The sequence below is a fragment of the Saccostrea echinata genome, unplaced genomic scaffold, assembly GCF_033153115.1.
Source record: "Saccostrea echinata isolate AGI-Se365-2 ecotype Australia unplaced genomic scaffold, CSIRO_AGI_Sech_v1 ptg000057l, whole genome shotgun sequence".
In the NCBI taxonomy this organism is placed as follows: Eukaryota; Metazoa; Mollusca; class Bivalvia; order Ostreida; family Ostreidae; genus Saccostrea; species Saccostrea echinata.
Genome location: NW_026889806.1, coordinates 6,848,248 through 6,859,894, shown reverse-complemented (window position 1 = coordinate 6,859,894; position 11,647 = coordinate 6,848,248). Strand labels below are relative to the sequence as shown.

The following is an 11,647-nucleotide window of genomic DNA, read 5'->3' as shown; positions in this document are numbered from 1 at the left end:
ATTATGTCAATTCAATTTTCAAATCACACTGATGCAAAAGATATTAAGTAAAACATTTTCACCTTTGCACTTCCATTTGCATCTCTGCACTTTGCCCCCCCCCCCCCTCCTCCCCAGTGCCATTGTAAGAAATAGTGTATTTCTCAGTTTTTAAAATAATGAAGATTCACCCGCAAATCTGTTCAAACAGCCTTAGAATTTAATTTTAATTCATAGTAACGTAAATATCGGTAACGTAAATATGTTATGAGCTTAAGCCTTTATATCGTTGTTGATTTATTATTCCACTGTTAAATAAAGGCATATTCTAGTGCTTGAGTGTAGGCCAGTTTGATCCACAGGAAACAATGTTGTTCTCTTACTTAATTTGTGAATAAATACTAACACGTAAATATCAATGAATTTTTTAACCACTGGACTTATAATAAAGGGGGGGGGGGCTATATTTGATAAATACAGATAAACAATGTCTTCTGTACCATTCCATATAATAGAATAAATGTTCTTGATGTTAAAAAGTTGCCTATCCTGTTAGTATGAGGTCCCTGCGAACATTCATTCTGAATGTGTGAATCCTTCTTTTGTTTATAATTTTTGTTTGCTAACCTTGTGTATTTTTTATTAAACTGTATATGGCCAATTTTTAAACCTTAACAAAAGAACACAGAATGACATACAGATGGAATTGACGGAGAAATCACATATTTTCGAGAAAATAAAAACTTATATTCATTAGTTGGGGGGGGGGGGGTCCACGGTTTAAGTGGTTGTGTATAGAGAGTCCTTAAGGTCAAGATCTAGTAAATGAAGAGTGCCTACAGATTTCTCAAATTTGAGAAACAAATTCCTTTAATAATCTTTTACAATTGTAGCTAAATAAATTGAGGTGTATCGGGGCATAATTTTTAGATAAACGCAACGAAAAAAAACATATTTTAAACTGCCCTTTTCAATGAAAAATGAACAAAATCAGGTTTTAAAAAAATGGGAGTTTTCTCCATCTCAGACAAACAAAATGTATCAATATTGCCTGCAGTCTCTCATAAATGGTTTTTCATATCTTCTTGACCTCTTCTTTAAAATGATATTAAATTGAATATAGGTATCGGGGTTCCTTTTTTAGAAATGATTTCAAATTGAATTCCATGAAAATGTGTCATTTTCTACTTAATTCTGTTATCTAGCCGTAAAATACGGGAAAAATAAAATTTAAATTATGATGTCATAATGGATTTAGCACCAAAAGACAGACTAAACTCATTTACTAGACCTTGAGCTTAAAAAAAACCTAACAATTTTCCTCTTCTCAACGTATGGCTCCAATCCACTCCTGTCATATAATAATCCTTCAGTTGGCAAAGAGAGGGACAAGGCTTTAACTGACACAATACACAGGTAGCGATATAGCGAGCGGATCAAATGATGTGCGTTATACCTCCTTGAGATCCGCCCATTTCTTGTTCGCCTTTGCGCACAGGGCAATATGGAAAGATTCATCATGTGATTATTACGTCATTGAATCTTTCCGGATCGAAGCCAGTAAATATTCCTTCTTTTTTGAAAATAAACAGTTTTATCCGCATATGAATAGATGTAATAATTTAGCATGGGACATCGTTTATGCAAATATTGATAAAATAGTACATAAATGAAATATTACCAGGCCAGATCCAAAGCGATAATCGGATTGTTTGACGTCATACGATTTGAATATTCATGACTTCGTGTCCTCGAAGAAGGTGGGTCACAGCATGTGCACAGAAGGGAAAACCTTGATAAAATTGTAATTTAAAGGAAACTTATTTATATTTATGTGTTTTGCAAAAGGAATACCTCTTTCCGATTGTTGTAGGTAGCATAAACACACTAGGTTGCTCATTTTCTTGTGAGGAAACCGACAACAACGCAGAAGATTATTGTGGTCGCCATTTTCCACAAAGGAAATGCCAACTATGGCCCAAATCACAGACACAACAGGTACCGTTTTCACTGTTTTACTGGTTTAGTCATTCTGTGAGTTGCTTTGTAAGTATTTTGTTCACACAATGCTTTGTGCTTGCTTGGCGTAAGGATAATACTGTAGTTCTGTTTGTTGTGCCACAGATATACTCTGAAGATCTTGATGACAATTTATTGCGCAAAAAGCACTGTACCAATGAAAACCAAAATTTAGGTCCACCATATGTACATAGCAATGAGGGAGAAATGAAACGGGATGGGACAGTTTATCTCTGTAATAAAATCTCCAATTAGCCCCTATATTGCTGTTTGTTGGTGTCCCCAGAAATGTTTTTGACACGTGCTTGTAAGGGATTAACAATATGTAAATAAACATAAATCAGTATGAGTTGTGATTATGTTTGATGCTTCTATATAATTGATCTGGACATGCTAGAATTGATGATATTGGCATGCCCCACTATGTTAGTTGGGAACTACAGCAACAGGTCCCCTTAATCCGAGATTCCTCAGACTCCAACCCCCCGCTTTTATATTGTGACGTGTGGGGGAGAGACAAAGCAAATATTTTGGGCAGTACATTCATGATTTCAGTTGAGTAAAAGTACTGGGTACCAGCACATTTTGAAAGGCCAGGCTTACCTTTTACAACTTTTATTTTGTGGATCTAACTTACGAGACATGAGAATTCAGTAGATATGATGCTATTGCTTTTAAACAGCCCCATCTCCAACAATATTGAAGCATCACTTGAATTAGGTCCTCCTCACCATTGTATTTCTTTTCACATGATTTCAGCACACAGCTGTGATCATTACTTTCTCTGCATGAATGGAAAGCTGCAATGCATTTAGTGAGATGATCTGACTGTACTGGAATTGTCCCTAACCTGTTTTTATTTAGGTTGCAAAGGATAATTAAAATCATGATTAACATCCATCACCCTCCCCTCCCCCTCTCTCAAGAAAGGAGAAGTATTGATTTTTGATCTCCCAAACACATTCACCGTAAAGATTCAACAGCAAAATAATATAATCTTTTGGTATTTTTCATTTCTATAGCAGGATATAGGAAATTGCTCTCTTATTTGTTAATGATAAAGTATGTGATAATTTGTAGGTTTGGCTGAGCTGGCCCATCAAGAGTATCAGGCCGGGGATTATGACAACTCGGAGCAACACTGTATGCAGCTGTGGAGACAGGAACCAGAGAACACGGGGGTCTTGCTCCTCCTCAGCTCCATACACTTCCAGTGCAGGCGACTAGAAAGGTACAATAGAGAAGCATCAATCTTAAATTAATTTAGCCTTATGTGCAGGCGACTAGAAAGGTACGATAGAGAAGCATCAATCTTAAATTAATTTAGCCTTATGTGCAGGCGACTAGAAAGGTACGATAGAGAAGCATCAATCTTAAATTAATTTAGCCTTATGTGCAGGCGACTAGAAAGGTACGATAGAGAAGCATCAATCTTAAATTAATTTAGCCTTATGTGCAGGCGACTAGAAAGGTATGATAGAGAAGCATCAATCTTAAATTAATTTAATCAAAAAATCATTTTGTAATGGTTAAGGAATTTGAAATGCATTGAAAGTTATATGAAGGTATTTGGTGTTATAATATATTCCTCAAATTGAAAGAAAATGTCTACTAAGGTTGATAATGGCACTAAATTTCTGTCCTTGTGATATAGGTCAGCATACTTTAGCCAGCTTGCCATCAAACAAAACCCTATGCTAGCAGAAGCGTACTCCAATCTAGGAAATGTATTCAAGGAGCGAGGACAACTTCAGGAAGCACTTGAAAATTACAGACACGCTGTCAGACTAAAGCCAGACTTTATAGATGGCTACATCAACCTGGCAGCTGCCCTCGTAGCAGCGGGAGACATGGAGCAAGCCGTACAGGCCTATGTCACAGCTCTACAGTACAACCCAGTATGTTTGTTCATATGTCAGTTCAGTACTACCTAGTATGTTTGTTTATGTCACAGCTCTACATTATAACCCAGTATATTTGTCTCGAGACCTTATGTAATAAATGATTTTGTTTTTCCAGGATCTCTACTGTGTGCGGAGTGACTTGGGAAATCTTCTGAAGGCTCTGGGAAGACTGGACGAGGCAAAGGTAGTGATTGCATCAGTGCTATAAATAGGAACTCTACAGCTGATCAGATGCCTTGGTTCTCTCTGTGTTTTCTTTTTGACATGTAGATACAAATGACTTTCATTCGTAAACCTCTCATAGAGGAAATGTTGAAGTCATTTCATTTTGCAAATAGCCCAAAATGTTAATTTTTCAAGTTTTAGGCTGTATAAGAACCTGCATCTGTGGATTAAGATGAGGAAGAAAATAGAAATAAAATACAATTTTCAGTGGCAAATAATTTGCAAAATGAAAGCCTTTTTTGTCAATTTTCTTTCCATTTAGATGTGTGATTAGTTCAGAAGATATGACTCTCATTGAAAAATATATATTGATCACCATGCAATGACTGACAAAGTTTGAAGCAGAATATCTGCAAAAATATCTGATACTATAATTCAATGTGATATTTATCTTCTTAGCTATTGAATGCAGCTGGCGATAAGAGGCAACCAACATGAAGAAGCAAAACATTTCAATACAAGCCCCCATTCTTCTTGCTCTTTCTGTGTCTCATGGTCTGTCAAGATGTTCCAAGAATAATCCTAAACCATCCAGAATATTGAAATGTTTTGAAATGTATTTATATTGCAAATTTTATGTAGAAAGTCATTTGTGTCTTCAGTGTTTTAGCTTTTAATTTGAAGAATTTCATGAGGAAACAAATTTTTAGAGTTGGACTAGCTAGGAATCAAATATATGCATAGATAAAAATATGTGAAGAATTTGAGATCTTCACCAAAAAAGAGAATAAGAAATATTGATGTATAATTGAATCTTGTTTTATTTTGATATAACATGGTTTTTCTTTTGTTACTAATTTCTACTTATTTTGGTATTAATCTGAGCATTTTCTTTATAATTTCTGTAATAGTATACGAGGTGCCTCGCCTCCTTCCTGGGGATGTCTGCAGTAAATGCTACAACTGGTATGACTCTATATGGTAATTATTGCCAGAAAAATTTGATGTTCTAGTGGTAATTGGAGGTATTGTATGCTACATGTGTATGTAGTCTCAAATAAAAATCCTGTAAAATCTGGAAAAAAAAATCTCAGTGCTAACAAAATTGACATCTTTTTCAGAACAAAAAAAAGAAAAAAAATCTAAATTATAAATTTTCTCTATTTAAAAAAATCCATCTCTACCATTACCCAGTGCTGCGCGCGCCCCGATCCTGTCGCTGCGGTCGCTAGCGGAACACAGCCTTCTGACAGACATGTCACAAAATAAGATCAAAAGTAATTGTTTTCTTGTAAATGGTTGAAAAATTTAATAACATTATGCAAGGCAGACTTGTCAGAAGGGTTGTTCGATTACAACTTGTTTGATTTGAAGTAGTCCAGACTTAACCAACAGTTGACAAACTTGGGCAGAGTTTATGGGAATGATTAATAATGAGAGTAGAAGTGTCATATGTCCAGTAGTCATGACTGCTTCAAAGAAATGGTTTCTGATCTCAGTTTGACATTATACTAATTATTTATAGATACTTGAAATCTATCAAAGGCTGGTTTTAAGTCGATGATTAAAGGTTAAGTTGCTTAACTTGATAGTCATGACAAGCAGATGTCAGGAATCATTATTTTTTGTTCAGATGGGTTGTAGGAACTTGCGCGTTGTTCGCTCCTGCTGCGCATGCTGTTGCGCTGAACAAGTATATTTTTCACTCTTTTAACTTTGAATATTTTCTCTTTTATTTAGACTTGTTATTTAAAAGCTATTGAGACACAGCCAAATTTTGCTGTGGCATGGAGTAACTTGGGATGTGTTTTCAATGCACAAGGAGAAATTTGGTTAGCAATCCATCACTTTGAAAAGGTAGATATTGAAGAAAAGATTGTAATAAAAAGCTATTTGAAACTTGATGATTTGTGAAGCCAGTTTCAATGCAGCAGTAATTATACTCTGTTTCTCTCCTATTACAGGCTGTTGCTCTAGATCCCAACTTTCTGGATGCGTACATAAACCTAGGAAATGTACTGAAAGAAGCTAGAATATTTGACAGAGCTGTAGCAGCTTACCTGAGGGCACTAAATCTGAGTCCCAATCATGCCGTGGTACACGGAAACCTGGCTTGTGTGTATTATGAACAGGGGTAGGTCTTATTATCTGTACCAACGTCTACATCTTTATTTGTTAACATCCCATGATCAGTACATCTGTATCTCTTAAAATCAGCTCAGAATCAACAGAATATTATTTTTTTATTGTGTATTAAATGAACATTGATTTGTTCCTCAGATTGATTGACCTTGCCATAGACACCTACAAACGTGCCATAGAACTGCAGCCAAACTTCCCTGATGCTTACTGTAATCTGGCTAATGCACTGAAAGAGAAGGGCAAGGTATGTACTGTTTACAGCTAGACTATAAATAAGGGAACATTCTCTATCCCCTCTACTTAAAGTTATGTTTTACTTTAATTCTGAAAAAAAAAAATTCAACTCAAACCTATAGTGCAGAAAGCTTCATAGTACATGTCCAGTCAAATTTGAGGTATTTTCACGTCAGTTTTCAATGTTGATGATAAACTTTCTCTTTCTATTGAAGTGAAAGTGTCACAAATATTAGAAACTGAAGATTTCACAGGATGTAAATATATGCTGTGGTTATAATGTATTTTGTCAGGTGGTGGAGGCTGAGGAGTGCTATAACACAGCCCTAAAACTGAGCCCTACACATGCTGATTCCCTCAACAATCTGGCCAACATCAAGAGGGAGCAGGGCAATACAGAAGAAGCTGTCAGACTCTACCTCAAGGCTTTAGAGGTTGGTCCCTCTGACTCGTTTAATTACTAGGGAGATTGAATACATCGAAGAAATAAGGTCAGAAATGAATTGATAAAGGCTGACTTTCTTTGTAGGTATATCCAGAGTTTGCTGTAGCCCATTCTAATCTTGCCAGTGTGCTACAACAGCAGGGCAAACTCCATGAAGCCCTCATGCATTACAAAGAGGCAATCAGGTGGGCATTCAGCATTGTTCAAAAACTTGTGTTGCTTTCTCAAAAGCAGATGTGCTGTTTAAATTTCCTGTTTGCAACAAATTTCTTTGCCTTTTAGGATTTCTCCCACATTTGCTGATGCATACTCTAACATGGGAAACACCTTAAAAGAGATGCAGGACATACAGGGGGCCCTTCAGTGTTACACGAGAGCCATACAGATTAACCCTGCCTTTGCTGATGCCCACAGCAATCTGGCATCCATTCACAAGGTACATACAGGGAAAGGCAATGAAGTGTCAGAAGTAGATATGAGTAGGTGGTTCATAAGTTGTATGTTTTAGAATCACTGAAATGTTTATATTGTGTGTATTCAAGGATTCTGGTAACATCCCAGAGGCCATTGCATCCTACAGAACAGCCCTAAAGTTGAAGCCTGATTTTCCTGATGCCTACTGTAATTTGGCACATTGTCTCCAGGTAGGTCACAGAACACATTATTTTGGGTAAGGCTAGCTAATACCATGAATTTATACTTTATTGAATGTATACAATAAATCTGAATAGTTAATCAATAAACAGTAAGTTTGAAGTTGATTGTGTTTCACAGATTGTGTGTGACTGGACTGACTATAGCTCACGGATGAAGCGACTTGTTCACATTGTGAAGGATCAGCTGGCTAAGAATCGCCTGCCCTCGGTCCACCCTCATCACAGCATGCTCTACCCATTGTCTCACAAAATGAGGAAGGCCATAGCAGCCAGGCATGCTAACCTGTGTCTGGAAAAGGTAATTTCACCATTCAGAGATTCGAATTCGGGTAGGGGTAATGATTTTAAAACATAAGGAAGGGGTTAATATCTTGTGAAAATCTCAACAAGATATTGATAATATAAATTATATGTATTACTTAAGAAATATTTTGTTAGTAGTGTTTAAATGTATCCTTTCTCATACAGATAAATGTTTTACACAAACCTCCATATGACCATCCCCGGGATCTGAAGGAACCCAAGGGAAGGCTGCGGATTGGTTATGTTAGTTCTGACTTTGGAAATCACCCCACCTCTCACCTGATGCAGAGTATCCCAGGGTTCCACAACAGAGACAATGTAGAGGTAAATATACAGGTTCACAAGAAATAGTCATTCTACATCGCTCAGTTTCACAAGGTCTTTATTTCTTTATTAGACATACAGGTGCATATAGCATTGATTCTCTATCACAGATTTTCTGCTATTCCCTGAGTCCTGATGATGGAACCACCTTCCGTGCCAAAATCAATGCGGAGGCTGAACATTGTATAGACCTGTCCCAGATCCCCTGTAATGGCAAGGCAGCGGACAGAATCTACGCTGATGGAATCAACATCCTGGTGAACATGAATGGGTACACAAAGGGAGCCAGAAATGAACTGTTTGCTCTCCGACCTGCCCCCATTCAGGTCAGTATAGCCATTATCCCAGTCATCCAAGATTAAATATATTCTTCCCTGGAGTTTTGTCATGGTTAATAAAAGAATTATTAAAGTGTGAATTAACTTGAAAAGAGTGCTATATATCATAGAACCCTATTTTTTCCTTTAACATTGTACCAATTAATGCAGATTTTAATGTCATGTAAATGTGTGCTTGATTTGTAGGTGATGTGGTTAGGTTACCCTGGAACCAGTGGTGCTACTTTTATGGATTACATCTTGACTGATGAGGTGACCTCCCCCCTGAACTTAGCTGATCAGTACTCAGAAAACCTGGCCTTTATGGCCCACACCTTCTTTATAGGAGACCACATGCAAATGTTTCCTCATCTGAAGGAGAAGCTTCTGATTGAAGTAGACGGAAAAGTGTCGGACAACAACATTATTCTGAACGGGGTCAACCTCGAACCTCTTAAACAGAGCGGCCAGCTCAAGGTCAGTATATGTAGATTATGTCATAGTTCATATAAGTATACAAAATTTCAATGATTTGAATTTATGCAAGTGCGACTTGAATCTTGGAAATTTGTTGTGCAGTAAGAAATTTGTTTCAAGTGTACTGATAAACATGCTTATCCTTATTGCAGTCTATAACATACACTGCTGAACATGGAGAGACCACTGATAACAATGATGGAAGCCCCGCCCAGGTGACCTTTGACTTCATGTCTCTCCCTGTACAACCAATTATACAGACAATGACCCAGACAGGCCTCTCACACTCATGTATCAATGATGTCATCATCCAAAATGGCGTCACCACCAACCAGGTATTTATCTCAAGCACAGTGTTATATGTTCAAGGATACTTGTTTTATTGCAAACTAATCATTAATACAGATGAAATACTCTGTAGATAGTGTTGACAATTAATGAAATTGTGTGATGGTATTAATTTAGGAGAATTTTGTTTGTAGTGATGTTAATCTTATTTTGCTCAATATTACTAGACAAACAACAAAGCTGCTACAGGGGAGGAGGTGCCACAGAACATCATTATCAGTGCTCGGTCCCAGTACGGACTGCCGGAGGACGCTGTCGTTTACTGTAACTTTAATCAGCTGTATAAGATTGATCCACAGACTTTACACATGTGGATAGAAATCTTAAAGCAGGTGCCTGATGGTGTGCTGTGGCTACTTAGATTCCCAGCTGTGGGGGAAACCAATGTTTTACAGACTGCGGCTAATGCTGGACTCTCTGCCGGCCGAATCATATTTTCTCCAGTAGCACCTAAGGTATGGTGTCCATCATTTCATACAGAGCTTGTGACATTCTTAACACTTGCATAGGGATTTATTCAGCTTTATTTAAAGAAAAGATTATTTCACTTTTGTCCATTTTTTCGCAAAATTTTGTGAATCAATTCATGGCCTTCAATTGAATTTTCAGAATGATAGAATAAATTTATCAAAATTACATTTCACATAGAAATAAATAAATTTCAATGGTATGGATTAGTTTAAGTGTATTTTACATGGGATTATGGGGATGAAGATAATCATTGGATTTTTGTTATATTAATCTATTGATGCCTACTTTATGTAGGAGGAGCATGTAAGACGAGGACAGTTAGCGGATGTTTGTCTGGACACGCCCCTCTGTAACGGCCACACAACAGGCATGGATGTCCTATGGGCAGGAACTCCCATGGTCACACTATTAGGTGAGACATTTCTACCATTTTAAGCATTGCAGCTTGTAATGGAGGATCAATATATGAAAACATTAAAGATTTCATTATTTATAGGAGAGACTCTGGCTTCCCGAGTTGCTTCCTCGCAGCTGACCACGCTTGGCTGTCCTGAACTTGTAGCGAGGACAAGTGAGGATTACATCAGAATCGCCTCAAAACTTGGCACAGATAAAGCTTAGTAAGTTTTCTAGCAGTGTAATTGTAAACCAATTTTCACCTTTTTGGGGATTAAAGGCAAAAACAAATATGTAGCATTTAGTAAAATTTCAATTCCCTAACACTTGTTGGAATTTCCTATTGCAGCTTAAAGGCAATGAGAGCTAAGGTTTGGAAAGCAAGGATAACAAGCCCCCTGTTTAACTGTAAAACCTACGCCCGGAACATGGAGGTGTTGTACAGAAAGATGTGGCAGAAGTACGTTAATGGAGAAGATCCCAGTCACATCGTGGACACCTCCAAACATAGAATGACCTCATGATCCCCCTCATCTGTGTGTCTCATCAAAGTAACGTGACACTGCCCCCCAGAACTAATGTAATAGTGCTTTGTGTAACAGAGAGCTATACCCCCCCGCTACATTGACTTCAGATTATGTATAGCATACTGTAAATTACTCGTGTGATCATTGTACGAGGATACCCACTGTATCTTTGCATAGAGACAATGTAATGACAAGTATTTATTTCCTGTGTGTATTTATGGTGCATGTATCCATTGTGTTCGGAGAGTCGGTTAACATCTCCTGAAGCTGTATGTTGATCTGTTCTTGTTAATCAATGGTTTTTCTTGGCTTGATTTTAGTTCTAGATTTAAAGGAATGATTTTCTTTTTTATCACAATTTTAGAAATTATATTCCTGTTTTGATTATTTAAGATGTGATGAGTGAGTGAACAATTATGCATCTGAAAGTGTTAGAATTGATGTTTGAGTACTATAAAAATTCATAAACCTAATGTGCAGAAATGAAATGGCTGCCATGTTGTGCTGAGTGAATGTTGAATCTTTTTTATGGCAAGTAAATTTAATAGTCAAAGCTTGTCTTCCATAGAGAAGTAGTAAGAAGATGCAGAGAGAGAGAGGTATTAATGAAATGATGTATGCAGGAGCCATTGAATTTTTTTTGTTTATGTCTGATAAAAATATTAAACCTGATACTGCTTGTTTTCATTAAAGTAATGAGAAACTGGAACATAGGTTACCCATGTGAAGTTGCCATGAAAAAAAGGGTTAGTGCCCTTCCTGTATCTAGGAAACAGCAGAATGTATAGGCTGCTGTTTTCTAGCATAGAAACTTAAAAATGTCGGGATGACCTTAAGGGAGTCTGATGAGTACAGCTGGTATGACTTAAGGGAGTCTTGATGAGTACAGTTTTCTACATATGGTCAGAGACCCTAGGCCAAGCTGAGGGCAGCTCTGCTG

At 37.2% G+C, this 11,647-nt stretch overlaps 1 protein-coding gene across 1 annotated transcript; it reads left to right on the top strand.

Moving 5' to 3' along the window:
- The first annotated feature begins 1,822 nt into the window (after window positions 1-1,822).
- On the top strand, window positions 1,823-11,379 carry LOC133174274 (UDP-N-acetylglucosamine--peptide N-acetylglucosaminyltransferase 110 kDa subunit-like). The gene is made up of 20 exons (XM_061309360.1): window positions 1,823-1,977; window positions 3,079-3,229; window positions 3,653-3,896; window positions 4,018-4,086; window positions 5,808-5,924; window positions 6,032-6,201; window positions 6,348-6,453; window positions 6,737-6,877; window positions 6,973-7,073; window positions 7,171-7,324; window positions 7,431-7,532; window positions 7,663-7,842; window positions 8,013-8,171; window positions 8,282-8,497; window positions 8,696-8,965; window positions 9,118-9,300; window positions 9,481-9,768; window positions 10,079-10,196; window positions 10,281-10,404; window positions 10,530-11,379. Exons 1-20 carry the CDS (start codon window positions 1,944-1,946, stop codon window positions 10,702-10,704), a joined length of 3,102 nt encoding a protein of 1,033 aa, XP_061165344.1. The 5' UTR covers window positions 1,823-1,943; the 3' UTR covers window positions 10,705-11,379.
- Window positions 11,380-11,647: the final 268 nt, after the last annotated feature.

What these genes read in the sequence shown, in the direction of transcription:
- LOC133174274 (XM_061309360.1), top strand. Translation starts at nt 1,944, where the DNA reads ATGCCAACTATGGCCCAAATCACAGACACAACAG. An exon ending in TGTGTGTATTATGAACAGGG is followed by an intron (nt 6,202 to 6,347) that starts GTAGGTCTTATT and finishes TTTGTTCCTCAG; the next exon opens with ATTGATTGACCTTGCCATAG. An exon ending in CATTACAAAGAGGCAATCAG is followed by an intron (nt 7,074 to 7,170) that starts GTGGGCATTCAG and finishes TTTGCCTTTTAG; the next exon opens with GATTTCTCCCACATTTGCTG.